General features: G+C 42.7%; 1 protein-coding gene across 6 annotated transcripts in view; it reads right to left on the bottom strand.

Annotated features, from left to right (window-relative positions):
• LOC144113727 (transcription initiation factor TFIID subunit 4B-like) overlaps positions 1-24,503 on the bottom strand; it is a 121,383-nt gene that overhangs the window by 88,895 nt on the left and 7,985 nt on the right. For 3 of the 6 annotated variants that reach the window (XM_077647008.1, XM_077647009.1, XM_077647012.1), the window contains exons 2-3: positions 18,330-18,362; positions 13,078-13,236 (exon numbers count right to left, since the gene is read on the bottom strand). In XM_077647008.1, the coding sequence (XP_077503134.1) occupies positions 13,078-13,236; positions 18,330-18,362 (192 nt within the window). The remainder of the gene's footprint in view (positions 1-13,077; positions 13,237-18,329; positions 18,363-24,503) is intronic. The other 3 variants (XM_077647011.1, XM_077647013.1, XM_077647014.1) reach the window with 1 other exon arrangement.

Below are 24,503 nucleotides of genomic sequence, written 5' to 3'. Positions count from 1 at the left end.
AATGCAATTCAAATTGTTGCATGAGGTGCAACATGATGGCTAATTCAAAGCAGGGGCAGAAGCAATTTCCTGTACCGACAAAAAGGTCCATCTGCATTTCATTTCTACTCTAACCTGTACAAAATATTTTTTGATGTAGAGGTGACAGTTGCTAATATAAGTGGGAAGCACTGCAGAACTAATAGGAGCAAGCTCTAATACTCTTCTGAGTTAAAGTGTATAAAAGACCCATCCGCTGGGGATTCTGGAGCCAACAGTCTTCCCTACAGCTTATTATTACAGCTGTATTATTACAACTTTATTATGAACTGTATTATTACAGGTTTAGCACAAAAATGGCTGTTAAAATAACACTCAGCGCTGGTCCCTTTGTAGTGCTTGACAGAACAGCAAAATGTTTGTTGTTTTCTACAAGATTTATTACCTCAAGGAATCAATGGGTGAAGGTGTATTGAAGGATGCAGTATGATTAAGCCCAGTAGTGAGCGATGGTATGGTCCCTACGTCCAAGCAATATATGAAGCAGGGTTGCTTCAACACCATACACTGAATTACCCCAATTTATGAGCTGAAATCAAAACACTTAATCAATCTTCCCTAACCTGAAACAGTAGAAAACCAGAAGCCTAGGCACTACCTGGCATGACAGAAACAGTCACCACAGCAAAAATGACTATTCCTCTACTACTGCTATTTAATAAGTCACACAGATGTAAAAAAAAAAAATGTTTCCAGTCATCACTTTATTTTCAGGTTAATGGTACAAACTGACCATTTAGTGCTACTCTACCCAATGTGTCAGTTTCTGCGTTGCCTTCAAAAGTGTTCACTCCTACGTCAAAGATATCATTCATTACAGGAACTTCAAAGCATGAACTGTACAAATATTAGAAGTGCTCAGCCATGCTACGTATAAAACAAATAGGTCAGTCCTTCATATTACTGACGCAGGCTATGCAAACACTGCCAAACATGTCACCAAGTTGCCATGCCCTACAAGTACTTTTCTAACCAAGTTAGATTATGCAAGGGAACCCTGGCATTTAAAATTCACTGTAGTCAGAATAGAATCCGTGAGCTTTTGTTCAGTCTGCCATACTTATCACCCTTACCCACCACACAAAGCTAAATCTTAATGCATATAAAGAAAAACATTCGAACATTTTCCTGCACCACCAAAAAAGGGTTGAAATCCATGCAGGGTATCACGTATGATGATACCATAATCCATGATTAGCTTATGTTAAAATCACATTGAATGATAGCTCCAGGCCCTAAGCGGGGCTTCACAAGACAAATAAGAAGCAGATATTGCACTACGCCATTAAACATACAGCCTCAGCCTCAATTTCGGCAGGTTTACACAGGTACTTTGTCATTTTGTAGATGTATTTAGTACTAATCTATCATGCACACATGCATGCATAAAAACTGCTGATGCTGGTTTAAAACTATATTTTTTGCTGTATTAAAAGCTGCATTGTGTACCAAGTGCACAATGAGTTGAACTAACCATTAGAGTTTGGCTGTGATATGCTCTAGTGTGCAAAAACAAGCTGTCACAGTACAGCTTGCGCTAAACAAAGTTGTCACTAAAATTACGAACCAAAGCCCCACCTAGAGGATTAAGACCAGACCACATTTTTACCAAACACTTCACACAACACCTTCATAACATGGCACTGCCGGGAGCTACACAGTAGGCCTACGCTGGACAGCTCAAAATCTTTTTCGAAAGCAAATCATACGGAACACTAAAAGCTTATAAGAATTGAATAAATTTTCTCAGGGACAGTCTATGGCTGCTTTATGCTCGAATGTGTGCAGTCATCAATGACTGAAATGTGACACTTTGATAACGTAGCCTAAAGAATATTTTGCTCCACATGATGCATGCTGGTAAGGTTTTCCCTGAAATAAACTTTAAAATAAATGTAATGAGAGCTGTGCTACTCAAATATTTCTGAACATCTCTCAAAGCACAGACATTTCATCACACCAAAGAAATTTCCTGAAGACCCTGCACACACATTATCATGGGTGATTCATCAACAGCTGTACACTCCATGTCACACAAGAGCAGGCGGAACCTCTGAGTCTTCACTGAGAGAAACCCTATAATACCATATACATTCGTGTAAGGGCCGCACTTTTTTTCCACGGTTTTGACAGGGCGCAGCCCTCGCACAGGACCACAGTGGTGCTCCAATTATGTGTAACTTTTTTAATGGTGCAACATACATTTTTATGACGAATTAGAGCTGTCCCGGCGAATGATTCAAATACGTAATACATTGAAAGCATGGGCAATAGGACGCGCGCCTGTCGACCGGCAAGAATCAACTGCACAAAAAAAAATATTGCTAGATCAATCTATTGACAGGCTTCACGTGATTCTAAGTTAAGATCAAGATCCCCCGAACATCTGGCTCTTGACTGACTGATGGTTCGGAGCGGCCCGCCTCACGTGCGACCCATGGACGTCAGTGTGAGGTGGCGCTCCCCTGGCCTGCTTTTCGACGCGCTCCACTGTCGAAGGCCTTGCGGAAATTAATTACACGTTCATTTTAATGTGAGGTTATTGTGTGATGGTGAACTGGTAAAAAGGTTAGGCCTTTTATAGCAAACCGTGACTAGATTCAAAGCACTTTCGATGCAGCGCCAATGTGAAGCACGCTAGGCCTAACGACATCAGGTGAACACGGCACCCAAGCCTGGCGGGCTGTGCGTCGCCGCAAAGAAACGCACCGCTAGCGTGGATGCACCCATTCTAGTTTTTCTGCGCAGCATAAAGTTTTGTCTTTCTGGTGCGAGCGCTCAAGACGAGTAGCAGCGCTGCTACGGAGTCCGGCGCGCGGGACGACACGTGTGTGGTCATACTGAGTGCTGCAGTCTGTTATCGTCCACCAGCTCCCAGCGTTACCTACCACATAAACAAATTATGCACAAGTGAAGCAATTTTTTCTGCTGGCTTTTTTTTTTTTTTTCAAATACCGGCTGCCAAGCTGGGGGCACATACACGAGTATATACGAAAAGTGCAATGAGAGCTGTGCTAATAAATATTTTTGAACATAGACATTTCATCACAGCACAGAAATTTAATGAAGATTCTGCACACACATTATCGTGGGTGATTCATTAACAGTATACATTCCATGTCAAACAAATGAAGAACTCTCTGCATGAGTGACTGTGATCAGACTGTGCGGTCAGGTTCAAGCAACTCTTCGAGTGCTCTGAAGTTCCAGATATAAAGTTACCCCGCTCTACAGCTTTGGAGTACTGGAAGTGGTATGCGAGCCCTGCCATAGAGCCACAGACAGCTGTTGTCACACATGCAGCGGCCTTTAACACAAGACATCACTCCCTGGTCAAGTAAGCTTTCTCTACCAATTTTAACTAAGCACTTTCACCTTGAATATAAATTTGTCCCCCGATTTTGCATCTATAAAATGGTCACTTCAATTTAGACTATATTTACGCCATTTGTCAAGGGTAGCATTCAGTATAGCTAGTCACTGAAAATAAAAGTAGCTGCAGCGCTGGCAATAGTCTAAAAAACTATGTCCTGTCTAGTAGTAAATGTTAGAGACTACTGCAAGACCACTGTAAGCAAACACATAAATAAACACTAAGGAGTTAATAAATGGTAGTTCACAAACTGGCCACATCCGGTTAGAGGCTGGTGCAGGCGGCTAACAGGTTTGTCATAATTAGTATTGGTCTCCACGCCCGACCGTGCAATTAATTACAAGCACCCAAAATCACTCCTGGCAGACCTGCCTAATTCATAGAAAGCAACTACTCAACATAATTTTATAATACTAAGCAGTGAAGAAGCCAGTTTATGATAGTATTTATATATTGAATGCAAAAAACTAGGACCACGGCATCATCCCTAGGAGCGAATGAAGCTGATAATTTAATTTGTGCACCTTTTCCTTGATAAGCTAGCCAGGACAGCCATACAACATTTAAGTCTACAGAATAAGTCATTTTATAACGAAAAAAAACAAAAACTTGTTGGGCAAAGAATGCCAGTACAGATTTTCACCTTGGTGTAATAAGAGGATATTATTCATAATAGTATATTAACAAGTCAGCTCATTAGCTTTAATTAAAACAAGATAGCCCTCTGCAAAAAAGTGTATGCTTACATCTGCAATAAATGTGTCATCCATAATTACACAAGTCTAAAGAAAACTTGCAGGCAAAATAATACAATAAGATATAAGAACAAGACAAAGATGGTTAAAGGGTTACTAAGAAATGTCAAAAGAAAAGTGCACAATTGACTGTGCATTTTTTTCCTGAACATGTGCTCAAAGGCACTTAACCCTACACAGCCAACAAAAGCCTTTGCCCTAAACAAATCACTAGCACAACAGCACTATAATGCCTGGATATCAAGGCTAATTTAGTATATTAAAGTCGCCATGAACAATTTATATATCAAACCCCTCACCTCCGAACGTGACATTTAGTCCAGTGCAGGTGACACTGCTTTGTTCTCAAGAAATGCGCAACAAAAGCTTAGCTATCCCAACTAAAAACCATCAAAGTAATAATAACATATAGACAAGCGTCAGGACGTGACGTCATGGAGATGCGGTGGTGCTGACGTCAGCAGTGACTTTCATTGTGACCGTCCGCATTGCGTGTGCGCGTTTTTGAGCATAATTCGCGATATGCCAGGAAGTTGTGGTGTGGTTGGTTGCTCCGCAAGGCACAAGAAGGAAAGCTGCATCAGTTTCCACAAGTTTGCTACGATCAAATAGAGGCGAAAGCTATGGGCAACAGCCGTGGAACGGAACAAGTGGGCCCCATGGGCGGTGGATTGCCTTCGTGTCTAGCATTACATTTTCTACATAGAGAGATCAGTTCATTTGCGGCTTTTCTGTCTGCATTGTCGGTCGTGCGACTAATGTTCAAGAATCAGCACCTACAGCTCGTTCACGCTTTGTCGTGCTCTCAACGTAAAGATTTAGACGCGATATTTCGTGTGTGATCTTAAGTCGAACGCAGGGTTTCCGTTGTCTGATGCCATTCACCTGCACTACAAGCCGGGCATCTCTTCTCGGAAAATAGAAAGACGCAAAAGCTGCTGCTAGTCACCTGCAGTGTTCACAGCGAGCTGCTAAGCGCCACATTGCCGACCCAGCACCAGACTTGGGAGAAAAAGTATGTGCACTTTTTTCCCATTTTTCATTTTTGCAAGCTTCAATTAGTGTTTACTCCAACACCGGTCCTACAAAGCGATTAAACGTCGCTAGTATCTGGGCAAAGACCAATAGTGCTACTTCCCAGATTATCGAAATTTTCTCATAGCAGGCCGTTCAGAACCTGATGAACACGAAAAATACCACACCAAAAGCGACTCTGATCAAGCAAAATAAGACGCACTTGAACACAGATTTTTAAAAATATGAAGCATGACTTCAAACGTTTAGCTCAGCAGAATGAACGCAACTTTCGCTTGAAGCTCGAGGAAAACATATCTATGTTGGCCCTTGTGCAGCACTGCCAAAGCCAGGAAAGCAAACTAAGAGCATTCTTGCAGACCTCCTTATATGCACTACCAGTGGAGGTATACTCAATTCCTGCCACAACTGTCTGTTACATCAAACAGAATAAAGCAAGTTGGCAGTGCACTCGACAAAGCTCCAAAGAACACTTGAGGTTGTATTTGCCTCACTGAAAGTAACTGTACGACTTAACTGTCCAGCAATTTTCCACATTCTCTAGGCTGAATTGGCTCGGAGAAAACAGGAAGCACATCACAAGGTTCGTCATGTGAAACAGCTGCTTCGCATTGTCGTCCTTATTGTATGCTCTAGCAATCGGGTATGCTGCATCGGGTCAGAAGTTGAGACGTGCAGAATATTTTCTACGTCGCGCTTCATCGGTTTCATTGCATCAGTCAGCGTAGTCCCCGTCGTAGGTGTGCTGTTACTTGCTGCAAACTACAGACCTGGTGGGAGCCGCGCAACAGCCCGCGCCACACGAATGCGGCAAAACTGCCCGGGCATGCGCCGTAGTCTTCCTTCGTTCTTTGTATTTGCGGCATGCTGTGGCCACACATTAATTGCTGCGCAGCAGTCAGTAAAAGCACATACTTTAACTCGCCAGGAGCGAAATTTTTCACGCCCCAAAATGAGCTACACGAAGTAAAGTGAAATGTAACAGTGGGTGGCTCTTGTCCCGACGGGCAGTGAGCCGGCAAGGCCTGGATTCACTGCATGACGTTCTTTCCAAAAGAGAAAAAGAAAGCACACTACAATACTCTGAATTCGCATTTTTCTCACCACCTGAAAAAAAGAGCCGACCTACTCAGCAGTGTGGCCCCTGTATTTTCTGCTCACAACTAGCACCAGGCATCGCACGACGTACCTGGTGACGTGCGCCGACGCAATTGTTTATTCCATAACCCTTAAGCTGAAGTTTGGCCTAAATTGGCCAAATGGCTCACTGTGCCCGCAATAGCATGCATGAGCACTGGTACCATGTAGGTGACCAAGTGGCACCTCGGCGTTCGCTGCAGAGAACTGCCCCTCCAGAGTGACAATTGAATGAATGTTGTCGGGAAAACAAGCGACACATGGGGGTCGGCCAGTGGTGAGTATATTTTGACGAACGACATATATAGGATTGTCTGAAGTGGCGGTGCTCGGCACGCTATGTGCGTCATACGGACGCTTGCCATCGCAGGGATCTTCTGTGCCATCTACGAGTACACACACTAACACACACACGCCACTGGCTTTTCTCGTAATGGGACTAGTAATGCTTTAGCATTAAAAAATGAATTCCATATATCCCAATTTTGCAACATTGGGAAGTTAAAGTTTAAGTTAAGATCCTGGGCCAGCAACCGCCTGAGCGTACCAGTACAATGTGGAAAGAATGATCAATACATGTGCATCTTACCGACATTCGCTGCAGAGGCCACCGATACATGTTGTCCTTTAAACATGAAAGAGGGAACTGCCTTACCAGAGACAATTGCAGCCTTTCAAATTAATTCTGATTAAGACTGCCACGTCAGTTACTTCGATCATTCTCACAAACAGGATTATGCCAGTTTCTACGAACCTAGCCGGCCGTCGTACGCGAGTTTTCAGGCTTTTCGTCAGCTTCTCGTATTTTCTTTTCACTTGTCCTTTTAGCCACCTCTCCGTTAATTTCTCTTGTTCTCCTTCAGCATCCTTTCCTTCCTCCTCCACCACCACTTCCCCCACAGTGCTCTTTTCCTTTTCTTTTCGCTCTCTGAGCCTTTGCCAAAGTGCGCCCCTCCTCTCACAACATTCTCTAAACTTCCTAAGGCAGTCCGTTCGGTCGACGTGCTCGTGGCTGCCTTTGTGTTGCGCTATACATGTGGAGAGGGCATTCGCCACAAATTTTGTTCTGCATTTTTGTACTCCCGTCTTCACCGTATTTTCTTAACCCCTACCGTTTGCCTCGTTGTTGTTTTGCTTCTTGGTTTAAGGCATCCTTCTCCTTTTCTCATCTGCTCTGTTTCTCATGCTTTGCTACTTCTAAATAGACGCCCAGCACAAGTCGGCTCTCGTCTGTTTCTATCTTGTCTCTTGATGTTCCTGCACTGTTTATCCATCGCTATGCCACTCCAAGTAGCCCAAACATTCACCACATCGCTGCAACGATCCCAAAATCTTTACAATGGCCGCCTCGACCGGGCGCGTGCGGCATGCTAGCTAACTTGCCTTGATCCCCTACGCTTATGTGCAATAAAGCTTTGCCAGCCTCTGCTTCGGCGCCCACTAGCGGCACTGCCTGTTCACCGCAAGTGCTGATCCTGGGTTCCTGCACAGTGGCTGATGTAGCTCTCCGATTGGTAATTTTGTCTGGCAGAGGTTGAAGAAGTGTACAACTACTCTCCGGGTATAAATATGTTTCTAACCACAAGCAACGCGCATGCATTAAAATACACGCGAGTTGGTTTTGAAGGCAGCGTCACTTGGCACAGTGTAGGCACGCTGCGTTCTTGGCAAACGCAGCATGTAGACAAGCGTCATGTTTGTAAACTAAGGTGACGCTGCGGTCAGCATCTACTCGTGGTGTAGGCAAAAACGCAGCATGCGTACAGTTGTCCACAGACGTGTCTAGAGGTCTCGAACTCCGTGCCGTCTGCACTCTGCAGCGCGCAGAGCGACGTCTAGTGGCAGCACCTGGTTCGAGATAGCGCATTTCAGGGTATGGTGAGCATAGTGTAGAACTATATCGATACTGGAAAAGGCAGATTAGAAAGGAAACGTTCTATGATAACTCAAGAGGGAGTGCACTACTCTTTGAAGCTAGGTCAGCGTGTCTTAGGACGCGCAGCTACAAAATGAAATTTAACGAAGATGACACATGTGCTGTGTGTGGTAAATCTGTAGAAACGATTGAAAACCTCGTACTCAAATGTGATGGTATCCATCCAGTCTGGATGTCGGTGAAGGCGCAGTCACTCTTCCTGAGGCCCCAGGGTTTAGAGATAACAAAGGTCATTTGAATAAATCTGCGGTGGAAGATAGCAAAAATCGACTCGAAGATTGGTGGCTCAAAAGCAGAGAGGTGACATAAGGTTAGAAGTGTAGGAAAACGTATTCAAAGAAAATGGCGAATTTTAATAATTTACAACACAGTTAAACAAAAATAATGAAAATAGCCAATCACAGTGGCGCCTGCCACCACCCCTTTTCAAAGGGGACGCTCCTATCATACATCTAGAGAAGACGGCATGGATACAGTGTAGCACGGAGTTCGAGCGCTCTAGAAGGGTCTGTGGACGACTGTACACTGCGCACACTTCACCAAGCGGTGCTGCCTTCGAAACTAACTCGCATACGCGAATATTTCTAAGCGTGCACATCGCTTGTGGTTTGAAACATTTCTATCGATGCCCGAAGAGCAGTTCAGCACTTTTTCAACACCTGCTGGAACGCTGCATCGGCTTCCTTCTTCGCTCCAAGTTGGCAGCTACAGCGGCCGGCTACGTTGACTTGTTAAATGAAACCGATAAAGCGTGAGGTATGCAGGGAAACTAATTGTCTACAGTCTCAATTCCTGGGCCGATAGAGCATACCCGACTGCTAAATGCAAGAAGTATGCCCGGATGCATGACGCGAAGCAGCTCTTTCATATGATGAACCTTGTGATTTGCTTCCTGTTTTCGCCGAGCCACTTCACTCCGGAGAACGCGGAATATTACTGGACACTGAAGTTATACAGTTACTTTGAATAAGGCATGTAAATGCAATCTCTCTGCTCTTTGGCACTTTGTCGAGTGCGCAGCGATTTTAAATGCTTTATTCTGCTTGATGAATAGACATATGTGGTATGAGTCAAGGTCTCGCTTCACTGGTAATGTCAGCGCACCGTGTGCCTCGTCCTCTCTTCATCCATCGTCTGCCAGCGCTACGTGTTCAGAATGTCAGCAAGAATGCTTTTTGTTCTCTTGGCTTTGGGAGGGCTGCACAAGGTATTTGCTGTTTTTGCCACGTTCTGATCCACCTGCAATTGTAAAATTAGGAAATCTCGGGAATAACACTGCGTGACTTTGCTGTGATTCTAGCGACATTTATTCGTTTTTGAGGACCAGTGCTGAAGAAAAAAAAAAAACACTTGTTCCCAGCTCACGAAAGTGAAACCTCAGAAAAACTACGCATCGTACGCAGTACTACTACTAGAGTGCTGCTTCAAGCATCGCGCTTCGTGGCTCGCTAAGGCAACAAGCAGCAGCTGTTTTTTGTTTTTATTTTGTTGCACAAAGACATGCCCAGGTCGTAGTCTGGGTGATTGGCATACGACATGGGCCCCCTGCGCTCAATTTACGATAAAACACACACGGAATATCGCATTTTAAACATCTTATAATGAGTTGCTGGCGTACATTCGTGCACCGCTCGCCGCGCGACTAAAGAGCAACCATGCGGATTAAGAGAGGCAAACTCAGGGACCCCGGAACCCCCGGAACAGAGGGAGGGAGGGGCAAAGGGGGCGGTCGCCCCCCCCCCCCCCCCCCCCCCCCAACATTTTTTTTTGGGGGGGGGGCATCGCCCCACCCCATCTCTCCAACTGCTTGCACTTGGATAATTCTAGAGGACTCTTTTAATGCAAATCACAGTGGGGCTGATCTACTCGGCTTCGTAGTCAGTTCTAAAGCATTTCGTATATGAGTAACCTAAAGCAGCCATGTCCCTACAGAAGACTGTCTGACCAGTGTACATGATCATGATTAGCAGAATTTAAACAAACTATGCACGAATGTTTTTAATGCAACTGATCACTCCTCGTGCATAAAGCTGCCCATTTCAGTTCGTTTTATATTGCCGTGAATCTCTGCCCCGTTTGTTCGTTCGCACTCAAAACCGCCGGCACTTGGCTTTATCATTTTGATTTGTCATGCGAGATGCGACCAGACTTATCTTCATTGATCGTGGCTGCGTTCAAATGCTAACACATTTTTCCAGATTGTTGTAGTTGCTTTCGATTCTTTACCTCGAAGGTTTCTAGCCAGCTTTAAATTGAGCACGGCCAAGAACTGCAGGCATTCAGTTCTATGACAACCGAGCACGCTTGTGGCTGTCGCCGCCGGCGAGTCATTCAGTTCTTAGTGGGCACGAGTCAGCCCGTTAAACAGTTTCTTTTGGAAGCCTTTTCATTGTCTTCCTGAATGCTGGAGTGTCGTCACCACAACGTGACAGTTTGCATCAACCTTTGAACATTAAATAATAAAATTTATTACTTAAACATGCATTAAATAAATAAGCTCGAAGTCTTGCCCACCCCCCTATTAAAAAAAAAGAAGTTTATTTTTGAATAGGAAGTCCCTGCACAAGCTGTCAGATTTTGAAGCTGGGTATCTTCTGGGCTAGTTTTTTGGGTTTTTTTTTGTTTTTGACAGACATAACGGAATCACAGCGCTTGCGGACGAGGAGATTTTGATGCAGAAATGCAATACTAGCCACGCAGGCGATCCATCGCCGAATTTGTCCCGCTCCACAGACGCTGCTCAAAGCTTTCGCCCCCATTTGACCGCGATAAACTTGTGGAAACTTATGCCGCTGCTTTTTTCAGCCTAGCGACTCAACCAACCGCATCACAACTCGGGATATCACGAATTACGTTGAAAAACACACAAGCGTGGCAAACCCAAGGTGCACAGTACAACCTTTACCCTTCACAATAAAAGTCACTGCTGACGCCGGCACTGCCGCATATCCGTGCAGTCACGGCCTGACGCTTGTTTATAGAGTAACTTAAACCCAGCTGTAAGCATAATAAGTTCCCATGCTGCCAACTTTGTTATTTAATGCAAGATTCAATTTGGTGGTTATACCAAGCTAGTACAATCAAAGCTAGTAAAGTGGAAATCCATTATCTATGTTGTGTGTCATGCCCTAAAGGCAGCTTTGGTAGAAAAGCAGGCAGCATATAAGTTAGTTCCCGTGCTCAGCTGCTCCCAAAGAGGGGCCTGCTAGTCAAACCAGAAGCTTCAAAACCAAGTAAACTTACAACTAAAAACTGAAGGTTGGGAGATGCAGTAATAAACAAGAAAAAAAATTTGGATCAAGAAAGCTAGAAATAACACAAGCCCATCAACACCCTTATATAAGGGCCACAAAGACAGTGTTTCATAACTAGCTTCACTGCCAGATACAAGAAAAACAATACTATGCAAGCATTGAAGTGCTGAGAAATGCTTACAATAGACTTATGGACAAAGGAAGCCAACAGTCACCGAAACCAAGTAGCATAGGGAAATGTTTCTCTTAATATGATTTGTGGGCTTAATCAATGAGATATTAATAGCATAATTATTTTATCCCTGAATGATAGCTGATCAGAAAGCATAAGAAATTTTTTTTTAGAAATATGGGCACCTCATTTTTCTGTCCTAGCCTACTCAATAACAATAGACTTGCCACTCAAATAATGAAATGTGAAAAACTCTAGCCCCACTCATATAAAGAAGTGCTCCTACAATGAACTAAATTAACAGCGTTCATACAAACAGTGCATTATACAAAGACTTCCGTATTTATCTGTAGATTTTTAAAAATTCCTGAGCACCAACTACTGGCCGAATCGAGAGCAAACATCCCTCACAAGGTAGCATACTGCTGTCTACATTCGTTGAGATGTAATTAAAGGTCAATACCTGCCGATTTTTTTTTTAATTACTGAAATACTGGTGTCGCCTATGGGTACAGCTTTCAGAAAAGCTGGCTCAGCAGCCAAAACAAGGGGCTGCCCCCCTGCCAGCTAGAGGAGCAATCGCTGGCCTGTGGGCAAGTTGTGCGGTTCCTTGAAAATGCCGTTTCATCTGCTCATTAAAATTAAGTCAAAAGGAAGAGCCATCGCTCCTCTAACTAAAACACTGCAACAATGCAACAGTAAGCTTCAAAACAGACAAGCAACTTGCCCACCCATCGAACTAGGCTTCTGGTTGCTTCGTCCAGCAGGTGAAGCAGCCTGTCGGATCAGATGTTTGGCTCACGTCTGCAAAAACTGCACTCGCAGTTGACAGCAGTTCGCCCATACTTCTAGAAAACGCGGCTATGTACTGATGTTCAATTACGTTTCAAATAATGTATATAATAATATGCTAATTAGCTAGTTTGCTCTCGAATAGGACAGTAGTTGTGCACAGGAATTTTTTTAAAATCCAGACAGATAAATACGGAAGTCTCGGTACTACCAACAAAAAAACACGAAGCGTTAAAAACCAGCATGCCAAAAAAAAAAAACATGACATGAGCTGCCATGCATCGGTAGCCTTCATGCTTCTGAAAACAAGCTTCATGGCACAAGCACAATAAATGCACAACTGTAATGCAAGCACATAAATGCAGTGAAAAAGAAATGCTGCATAAATAAGTGCCAGCAGCTTGCACATTTTACATCCAAGCTGAACTACACCTGGACACAATGGTGTTACACACTACCCAGCTAACAAGTACATAGCAGCACAAATATACAATCACACAATAGTGGCAGAGTAGCAGAGTAAAAATTTTTTGACTTAGACATACAATTACTACAGCAGCACAACATGAACGAAAACAACCTACCTGAACAGACTGAAGCCGATAAGTGGGTGCTCCTGACATGGTTGCGGCTGTTGAGTTAGGTGGCAGGCTGGGAGCCACATTCACGACTTGAAGCTGTCCATTTTCAGTCTTCACAAGCAAGGTCCCCCGCATCATACCCGGCTGAAGAGTAATTGTATTCTGCAAAACCAGCAGCAGGTGCCACACACACACACAAAGAGAATGTGTCATTATGGTGCACATGTTAGGCAAGAAAGCTAAGCATCACGTGTCAGATTGCGCACTTAAATACGTGATCTTAATGCACATGTTCTACTAACACTAAATTCATGCTAAAAATATTTATAGAAATAGCAACATAACAGCAGAGGTAATTCCAGAAGCACAAATGCAGCTTTTACACCATTACTTAACCTAATATTGGGTGAGTTAAATCATTACATACTAATAAAACTGCTGAATGTGACAACCATTACCAGTAAACTACCTATTTAATAAAGTCAGAAATATTTCGCCACTTTAACCAATATATCTATTAAGCAGAACAAACATAAAGGCAGGAAGGATTCTTTTAAAAGGTCGCCCAGCACTTTTTCAATCACATATGCATCAAACTTTCAATGTTGTTGTAAAGCAACAGCAATAGCACTACACATTCAACTTTCAATGGCTCTTTCTCAAAAAAAAAAAAAAATAAAAGCCTTAATTTATCATTTAAGCATAAACTCCACATACAATATTGCTATGACCCCCTTGATGAAGGCATAGCACTTAAACATTACATGTAGAAAGAAAAATAAGTGCCAACACAAAGTGTAAAAATGGAACTGCATCATGTATGCTCACCAAAATACTTGCAAGCAAAAAAGCTAATGTTCTAGAACAAAAGGCACGAAAGGCTAAAAAAAACTTCCAACAGGAATGATAGGACAGCAGGCCTTGCCTTACAGAAAATATTTCATTTTCAAGCACTTTAAATGCAAATATAAAACTGGGCCACACTTTTCACACTCACGGCAAAGAACACAGACTTGTAAAGCCTTTGCTTTAGTACACTGCACACAGGCTTAAAGTCTGTACAGTGAACAAAATCACTTCAACTTTCTCTTAAAAAAAAAAAAATCAAGCAACTTGACTTGCAGACAGGCATATGCAGCAGCTACAACTAATCAACAAGCACAAGGAAGCAGCAGAGCACACTTAATACTTTACTGATAATCCAAACCACAAAGTTATCAGCAGCATTATACAAACAACATGGAATTACTCCAAAGAGCGTAAAATGCTGTCCTAGTTGTTTCATAATGCACAGAAGGCGGAACCAGTGAACACGGACACAGTACAAGATAGACAGAAGAGCAGAAGTGGCATACACATGCCGCCGCTCAACTTAAGCCTGACTTATTCCGATAAAGAAATTAACAGTTATAGGTTTTTCCTGTCCAAGCACACAGTCAGAACAAGGTGAAGGAAAGTCATTTACGATGATAAAAACATTCACACAGATAAAAATGACACTCCTTTTCGGAGATAAAACTGAAGGATCGCTCATGCATGTCTGCTTATTCTTTCCAATTAAAAAGGCTTCCAGGAGCTCATGATCCCACCTTAATTCCCCCCGACCAATAACACCAGCGAAGAGAAATTGAGCGGAGGGCAGGAAGAAGACTGAAGTGCTCCCTTTCTTCCACAAGACATCAATCACATGGGCTAACAAAAGTGGGTCAAAAATTTGGTGTTGCTTTGGTGTTTTGTGCTCCCCGCAAACTTTCCAGTTTGTGCGCCCATATCTCTGGTGGACAGTGGCAAAGTGGTACTTGCAAAACCAACCACCAGATGATGTTCACTACATGCACAGTGGGTGTGGTTTATACCATCCCATTGTCATGCAGCAGAATCTAGAGTGGCCAAATTGGAGGGTGCTTTAGTAAATGAACGTCTGAGGTAGCATCCAACAACTTTTGGCTTGGGCACAGGAAGCATGTCAGGGACTGCCGCCACTGTTCCCCTCGGTTTCACTAGTATTAATGGCCGGGGGAAATCAAAATGTGACCGTAACCTGCTGGAAGTGCTTTTAATCAAGAAGTATAAGCCAGCATGCATTAGCGATACTTCAGTTTTTTATCATTGAAAAGGAGTGTGAGTTTTTATTGTCATATATGTCTTTCGTTCACCTTGTTTGGAGTGTGCACTTGCACAGGAAAAACATACAAATGTCGGTTTTTTTATTGGAATAAATCAGTAGTAAGTCCAGCGGTGTTGTATGTGTGCCTCCTCTGTCTTTTCTTGCGTCCATTTTCACTGGTTCCACTTTCTATACATTACTTCAAAACACCATAAGTAAGAAAAACCACGTTTTCCTTGTAGATACTGATAGTAACCGCTACCAACCATAATAATGAAGTGCCAACTGCATGCACTGGCATTTTGTTATTGCACAATTGTGCAATGCTCTAAGAAGTATGCATGCCAAATGAAAGTAGGCCTAGCATTACATCAAAAATTTCATTTTCAAGCACTTTAAATGCAAATATAAAACTGCGCCACATTTTTAAAACTCATGACAAAGAACACAGTCTTGTAAAGCCTTTGCTTTTGTACACAAGCTTCAAGTCTGTACAGTGAATGCAATCACTTCCACAGTGTCTTAAAGACCCATGAGATGTGACAACTCACCACAACTATCAAGAAAACTTCAACTCAACTCAACAACGACAGTACTAGTTCAGAGTCCAGGAAGTGTACCAACCACATACAAAGCAAACAGAACATACTCCTGACCTAAATGAGCCAGTGCCATGAGGATTGAAAGTTGGTGGGGTTGTCATGTACGAACAACACACTGGAACACTCACTAATAGGCAAGCTATGCCTGTTAAACTCTACCGAGGTGGGCATCAAAGCACCATGGTGTCAGAACCAAGTTCACCTTAGTTCTGACACCACTTCAACTGCCTCCAGCAAAAAAAAAAAATGATGAAACTGCCATGTTTCCACCTCTACCAAACCCTTCTAACAAAGTACCCACTCAGCCTGCCTCATCTCTTCACCTTCAAAATTCTCAGCAACAGAATTTTCTAAAAAAACAGGTACGTCCAGCAAGTGCTCGGCCTTCAAATGACTGGCAGAACACTCAGGCAGTAAAACCAAGCCCACTAGCTGAAGTCAAACCCACAAAAAAAAAATGCAATATGTACTCCCCATTAAACATACTCTCCCTGTTCTAACCTTAAGCTGCACAAACACAATAAAGGGATAAGAGACAAGCTGATGCAGGCTGTGTGAAGCAACAACAAAAGGCATGCTTGCTATGGCTACAGCCACCTCTACTCAGATTGACAATGCTTTGTGTGATCTTGATCAAAAGGAAACACATTGACATAAGACAATCTAGTACATAGTACAAATGAGCTTTGGCTGTTCAGTGTTCCTCAGCTCTCTCCACATAATGGGAGAGTCTCATTCATCCAAATACTTTGACTAAAATTTCCTCATGTAAAACCTGGCTGAACTTGCAATGCTGCTGCCTCTTTCATGGCCTCTGTTAATAAGTAGCAGTGGTGCTATATTAACAGTTATTATGGTAGCTCAAAAAGGTGACATGCAATCTAAAAGCAGATGTCACCCACTACGGCAGAATACCATAATATGATTTGACACAGATTTAACATGATTTGAGTAAAAATTTTCTTTCAGAAGAAATGGCTCTAAAAAACATTTCTTCAAAGAATACCAGTATGTATTAAGGCCCAAAAAGCATGCAAAACAAAAGTATGCAAACTCTGAAAAGTAAAGGATAAAAAGTATACCTGAACAAAACAGTAAAAAAAGAAACTCTGAAAACACTTGTATTGCACATGACTAAAAAAAGCACCGATACTTGGCATATTTAAGCAAAGAAATCTGGCACAAAATGGAATGAGGTGTGCCAAAACAATCATATTTGTACTTGCACATATGAATTTCACCCTGCTAGAACTACAGTTACAAGTTCCACACCAGAGCTGATAATACACTGCAGTACTTTTTGCCACAAGAGCAATGCAATGCCTTCTGATTCGGTACGCTAAAAAGAACAAGCAGAATAAGACATTTTTAAAGTGAATAAGTCACTTCAGTAGCTGAATAAGTGAGTAAGTAGAAAAATATTCAAGAAACTTTCACTGCATCTATCGCACGTCAATTAGCACCAGGGAGCAGCAGTGAGCACTTAATATTTTACAAAATGAATAAGAGAATAAGTTCCTTGAGAATAAATCAAAGCTGTACATCATTCCAGACAAAGAAATTCACAGGAATGCCGTGACATTTTAACATGTTTTGCCATCCTGAGTGGCAAGGCTCACGCTGCTCAAGATTGCAAACTTCTGAAAACTTTATAAAGTACACGCCTGACGTTCAAGAGTGCAAACACAAATCAACTGAAATTCTGAACTGCTCGCGGAACACAAAAAATTTTAATCTTTGCATTTTCTGTTTAGACATAGTTCCCTCACCTAAAACCATTATAAAGTTAGAGTAGCCTGTTTTCCAGCTGCAAATTTTTTTTCATTTGTAATGTTTTTTTATAGTTCCCATGCAACAACACTTGTCACTAATACCATTAAGACCTAGTGTGCTTGTGTAATCAAGTACTGATGTAACTAATGCATGCAAAGAGCACATAAAGTTGATGAACATATGCTGTTTCTTACAGTAACCACTTTTTTCCAAGCAAACCACAGTGCAGTGCTGGTGCCTCTTAACTACTAAGAACAAATTTTCATGCTTGTGTGTCACAGGGTGCTTAACAGTGAATTCACAAAGGCCGGACTGCACTGGTGGAGTATACCCAGATCCCCTTTCTCTTTTTTTTTTTTTTTGCACAAGCTTCCATGTGTCAAAAAATTTAAGTGCGTCCACCGTATTACTGACTTGACTGATTACAGACACAGACAATAATTTGGTACTTCTTAATACGGCACTGGCAGACATTGCACATCCTTGTGCAATCAGGCCTCAAATGAATTTGCACTTCAGACCTCTCAGTTGCATGTAATGACACGGCAAGTGACAAGCTGGCACCAGTTGGCCCTTGAGGTACATGCTGTCAGAAGGCCAAGAAAAACTTGCCAAAAGAGTGGCAGAATCCCAGAGGTGTGTGAGTGTAAAGTATTGCTTTTATGCAAAGGTGAGATGCCAGTTTGCCCAGTTGTCCTGGACATGCAAAGTGCAATGAAAAAGTGAGCAGTGGCTCCAAATTCCCACACCAGTGCTAGCTAGCTTATACTCACGTCATGTTCGGGAGGCCTATGGTAGCGGTATCTCTGCAGAGACAAGTTGCACACTGCACATTACAACACTTGATCAAAAGCAGCAGACTCTTCACACCAAACCTGCTACACAACAAGTAATGTACACATGCACGCACACGCACACACAGAATAAACAAGCCGTATCAATTACACAAAAGCTACCAAAGCCTAAATTTACAAACAGATAATAAATAACTGACATACAACCTTACTAAGTGATGATGTGTATGAGCCGCCACGGTGGCGGAGTGGTTATGGCGCTCGGCTGCCGGCCCGAAAGATGCGGGTTCGATCCCGGACGCGGCGGTCGAATTTTAATGGAGGCGAAATTCTAGAGGCCCGTGTACTGTGCGATGTCAGTGCACGTTAAAGAACCCGAGGTGGCCGAAATTTCCGGAGCCCTTCACTACGGCGTCTCTCATAGCCTGAGTCGCTTTGGGACGTTAAACCCCCATAAACCATAAACCAGATGATGCTTATGATGTGTAGCTGCCAACTCACACAAAAATGGTAAAGAAACACCCCACAGATAACTCTAATCTAGTTTAGGGGTTCACCCCAGTGCCGAAGCCCTAGTCTCATTACTTCTTCCATTCTTTGCAACATTCTAAAATTCAACTTTCCTGCACAGCAAAAACCCCTTTACCATACCTCCCCCGCCCCTTTAGGGCAGAAGTTAGGTGCAGAGCTGGAGACATCTTCCAAGCCTCATGCCCTAAATGCACCTGCCCAACAGTTGCTTGACAGAGTTGCACTTAATCCCTTCATCACAACTGGAATGCACGGCAGAGTATGCAGGAAAATGCATGCCATTTTTTTTTCAGCTCTAAAATTCTCCAGTGCTGAACTAGTTTCTGGCCAAAGGACCATTTTGAGTTTTTAAAATGGTCACAGGTATAAATAAATACACAGCTTTTTCATAACTGCCCCTTCAAAATTCCTGCAGCCAAAAGTTGTAGGATAAAGAAATGCTGACAGCATTATTGTGATTAATGCAAGGCAACAAAAACATGAAATTGCAATCTAAGCAGAATGAAATTCAGCGTAACTAACTCTTTCTGTCCCAAAGCTACATCAAAGTTAATGAAAGATGCCACAACTGAAGGCTCTGAATCAAATGAGACCACCTATAACTCTTTAATGGATACCACAATTTCACATGAGCACTTTTGACTGCTCTAATCAGTGGCATATGACCAGGCATTAAACCTGTAATCAGTAGAAGGAAGAAGTCAGGAAGCATTAATTGTCAGGCTACTGTGATGAAACGCCAACCGCATTAGGTGATAATTCAATCGCCATCGCACGATGGGATGACAGCTGCCAAACCATTGTCGCCCATCGTGTCACTCAGTTTCTGGGCTTGCAGAAAATTTCGTCCATCGCCTGGAAGCAGCTCAAGAGACTGGCCAATAGCAGAAGGCTTTGTGGGTATGTAACTTCCAGTCTAGTTATTTTGTGAGTAAAGTTTGCTTTTCTAGCCTGCTTCAGCGAAAAAGTTGGCAACATAGTCCATGCTGCCAGCGCTCGCTTCATTACGAGTACACTAGAGGAGGCGCAGTCATGAGCCATGCACCAAAACAGTTCAGTGAAAGCCTGGTAGGAGTAGTGCAGCAAGAAACGATGTTGTGGCATATGTCTCAATCCCTTCTTACTAGTCTCTGCACCACAAATATTAGTAAACGATGGCCATCGCTATCATACGTTACGTCCTGAGGAACATCGCCTCATGCGGTTACCACATGAACATTGGCCAAGACCCAACAACTAAATTACATTATTGTATTGACACGTCTGTTGTACACTGAGTACATCACAAGCTCCTTGGAAGTACTAACAGCAGCCAACGACTGCTAGAAAAATGTTTCTCCAGCTCCTTTCGGGTAGGAGAAGGCTTAGTCCTTGACTCTACACAATGTGAAGTGCTTAGCAACCAAGGAATAACACATTTGCTTTTAAAGGTATCGCCCATCACAAATATGCCATGTGACTGTTGAGAACAGCTGCAGTACCAGCCTGTCTGCATTCAGATAGGAAATCTGAACGTCGACAGTGAAGCAGACAATCCTTAAGCACAGGGGCTACAATTAGCAGATTTTAACAGGTCATAACAGGACTCAATTTCTTTGCTATAAATCAAAATAGGAACTTGCTGCTACATTTATGAGGATGCAATGGCAGGAAGGATAATACCTTCTTGATTTTTGCATTCAACCATACTGTTTAAAAATTTTAATTATGGTGCTCCTTTCATGCAAGCAGGACTAACCACAGATGCTCTGTCATGGCTATTTCGTCCCAAAAATTTTCAACAATGCCCAGGGCAAATTTCCCTGAAAGTTAATCAAGTATAACTTGCCTTATACTTAGGGGTTGGACTTTCCGTTTAAACAAAAAATAATAGAAAAGTACGCCGAATTCAATTTTCAAAATTCGGTTTTAACCGAACAAGGTCAGTATTTTTGACATCTGCGTCATGGCTAGTTGGTCAATGAGTAAGAATATCAATCAAAGGAGAAAATTAACGAAGTATGAAAGAAGAGGTGCCATGAAATGGTGATCCTGTTGGATTTAGTAATGCAGAAGCATTGCCCCGCTACTTTATATGCCTCTGAAGACTGGCAGGCTCTACCTCTCTGCAGACGTCATCTGCTAGCATAGCGCTGTTTCACTGTCATCACCAACTTAAAGGTGCACTAAAGAGGAATCTGAACTCACTTTTTAATGCGGGAACTCGATCTACACGTTCAGAGCATTCTTAGGAACTTCGAATTACTGTCCTGTGCAGCCGATTTCCCTAATTTAAATCAGATTAAATGTCCTGGCTCTTGCCTTTTTTTAAAACTCAACGCAGAAGGTAGGAAGAGCCAACCAATGGCGGCTTGCCGCTCCGTCATTGCCGGAGTGGTTCGTAAATCAAAGAGTCCACGTGTATTTTTATTTCCGTGGCCCTGATTTGCGGCTGTGTTGTCTGCAATTGAAACTATTTATTTGTGAAAACCTAAAAAACAATAAAAACGAAGCTGCCACGTGACTGGCTGAAAGGCACTCCACGCGTTGGTTGACTCCTCGTACCTTCAGCATTGAGTTCGAAAAAAAAGCGGGAGCTGGAACGTTTAATCAGATTTAAATGAGGGAAATCGGCCACACAGGACATTAATTTGAAGTTTCTAAAAATGCTCGGTACATGTAGATTGAGCTCCTGCAATAAAAAGATGAGTTCAGATTCCTCTTTAGTGCACTTTTAAGGCAGATGCATGGTTAGGCAGGTTTCTCCACTGTATGCGAGGACACTGATGGGAAGCCAAGCATAAACGCCCCGAAAAAAATGTGCCCTGGCTACCGCAACAATTCAACAGCAGTTCAATTGCTCTCGTCAACTTGGAGAGCACGGAATGCCTTGTTCTCTTGATCAACCCAGTGCAAAAACCCAACACTATCACGACAACTCAGTTTTTAGAAATAAACTACTCGGGTATTTGTCAGAGCATTTCATCATTTAACTTTTGTTACTTTGATGGGATGCCGTTTCCTTCACAAGTGCAGCTCTTTGTACAATTATTTTTGCATTAATTACCAATAAATCAACTACTTGTGCTAACAGAAACACCTACATAAACACCAAGTGACTTGAGGAAATGATTTTGAGGAAAGGAAGAGCGCATAACTGGCTCCCTGGGTTAGTGGACGCCTCAATCCCACTTTGAGATATGTGGTCGTGGTGAGAGAGAGATGTGGGCTGCATGCAGTAGCACTGACAACTTTGTGGCAGACACACAGCAATGCAGCAATAGGCCGCAGCGTTCATTGGGTGACCAACCTCTCGCGATCAACCATTAACTTAACTGGCAGGGTGGCAGGGTGAACGCACTGCCTATCCAGTGTGCGGAACACACTCAACGTTACAGAAGCAAAGCCGCGTCTAGTTGCCCGATACACCACAGCTTTCGCTCTCTAACCAGGTTCAGCAGTAGTTAAACCACAGCTAATTTTTTTTTCACACCATAGCCTTCCTCAACTTAACCCTAACTATGTTAGCATGTTTTTCCTGGACAGGCATGCAGTTCTCAGTCAGCAATGCCTTAGCTTAAAGTGAATTCTTGAGTAAGAGACCTTACATCTAAGAAAATGCCATGTATAAAATATTTCCCATTGATAGACTGTAGAGAGAAGCAGTTTCTTCTTAAAACTACAGCATTATTGTTGCCTTAGTTGACTGTGCTCTATCCGTAGTACTAAATGCTCCAATATGATATGCCCTCCTGTACAATTTGTAAGCACTGATCCCGTAACATGCTGCATTAAGTTTCGTGCACACATACTTAACAAAAATAGCTTGAGCACTGGTTCGTGCACAGCTTTGTGTATGTTACTTCTACCAAAACACAATCTTAATTTGGTACAGCAATGACAAGAGCAAAAAAAAAAAATCAAGTCTAGCCAACAGCGACCAACAACCACAACCTGCAAGCATGTGCAGTCATGGTAAAAAGTAAAGAGTGCACTCTGCACATGACTGAGGCAGACATGAAGTTCTGCTGGAAGGCTCATAATACACTCTGAGCATTACAAAGCCCTGGAATGCCAAAGCAATTATACTTTCCAAACTATGGAGCATTGAAAGTGCTGCAAAAGTTCCACTACACAGTCAACCACAAGCATCAGTCAAACATATATAATGGGCCCTTTCCATTTGATAAAGACTGCATATACTGCAACAATGCATATACCCACACACTCAACATATACTCATTACAATAATGTCTTTATGGTTAAAGTAGCATGAAAAAATATAAGTATTGAGGCACTGAAACTCGTTGATTATGTCTATGCTGCAGCATGAACCACATGACACACTTATTAGGCCATTTCGTTACAATCCCAAGCTTACATTTGTTAGTGAAATGCACATCTACAAAAAAAACCTGCAATGACCGTATTGGAGCCTGCACAATGTAACATGTCACATCATTCTTGTCATGCTGGCTTAACAAAAGGCTCAAGCCATTGCTAAACCAACATAACTAATACCTCTGTCACACAGACAACCTCAATGCCCATTAGGTCAATGGCTGCCAAATTTTCAAGGTCCACCCAGCTGCACCTCTGCCACATGGTGAATTTGAATTGGATTGGATTGGAGAAACTTTAGTGATCTAAAAGATCAATGGAGTGGGATTAATGACCCCCTAACGGAGGGCGACCCCGCACACCCAGTATGCAAGCTTGGCTTGCGTGTTCTTGTCCAGCTCCATCAGGAGCCTAAACCAGGCCTCCCGGGAGGGAGCCGGTAGAAGGTCTTTTGGAGGTGAATTTTCCTTACAGTCCCATTAGATGTGTTCTTCTGTAGCTAAGTTACCGCAATGTAAGCAGTTGGGATCGATGGGTTGTTGGGTAATTTTAGACAGAAGAATGGGAGTCATGACTGTCCCAGTTTGGGCTCCACGTAGGTTTCTGGTTTCTTGTCTGGTAAGGTCAGGGTAAGGTGATCAGTGAGTAGTGAGTATGCGACTTGACAGATGACACAAAGCGCAGCAACATGTAGTAAAAGCATGAAGCAGTAAACCACAAGCCGCAGATTTAACTAAGATCTATTTTCAGTTGAAAGTTGCTAGGGAAAGCCCATTCAAATACCACACAGTTCAACACAATCCACAGGCAATGGTTGCAGAGCAACGATGGGCAACAATGCACACTTCGCTTCAGAAGCATTCATTTTTCACTAGCAAAGCTGCAACAGACCCATGAGCAGTCTTTGTGATGTTCCTGGCTACTATCGTTGCTGTGCTTACAGTGTAGTTCTTGTTCTCAGTTTCGCAAAACGCATTAAGAAGCAAATACAAGCAAAGCACAGGGACACTGTGCGCAACCAATGTGGCATTGGCTTGCTTACATCGGACAGCCTGCAGAGCTGTCATTTTTACTACTCAATAAAAATTAATTTATGAACAAGATAACATAGTTTGAAATTTTATAACTAAATCAAAATGACTTTCGGTGTTTATTTTACGCTCTTATAGAGTTTTTGTTGTTTTTTTTAAACATATGGTGAGTGCAAGGCTGCTTGCACTCAAGGGCTCTTGAGATTCCAATGGTCAATTGCCAATCTCCACTGAGTTGATCTCTACCTAGTTCAACATTACTGAAAATCGC

The sequence above is a fragment of the Amblyomma americanum genome, chromosome 1 (genome assembly GCF_052857255.1).
Source record: "Amblyomma americanum isolate KBUSLIRL-KWMA chromosome 1, ASM5285725v1, whole genome shotgun sequence".
Lineage (NCBI taxonomy): Eukaryota > Metazoa > Arthropoda > Arachnida > Ixodida > Ixodidae > Amblyomma > Amblyomma americanum.
The sequence above is the reverse complement of the archived record's forward strand: the minus strand, read 5'-3'. Positions and strand labels throughout refer to the sequence as shown.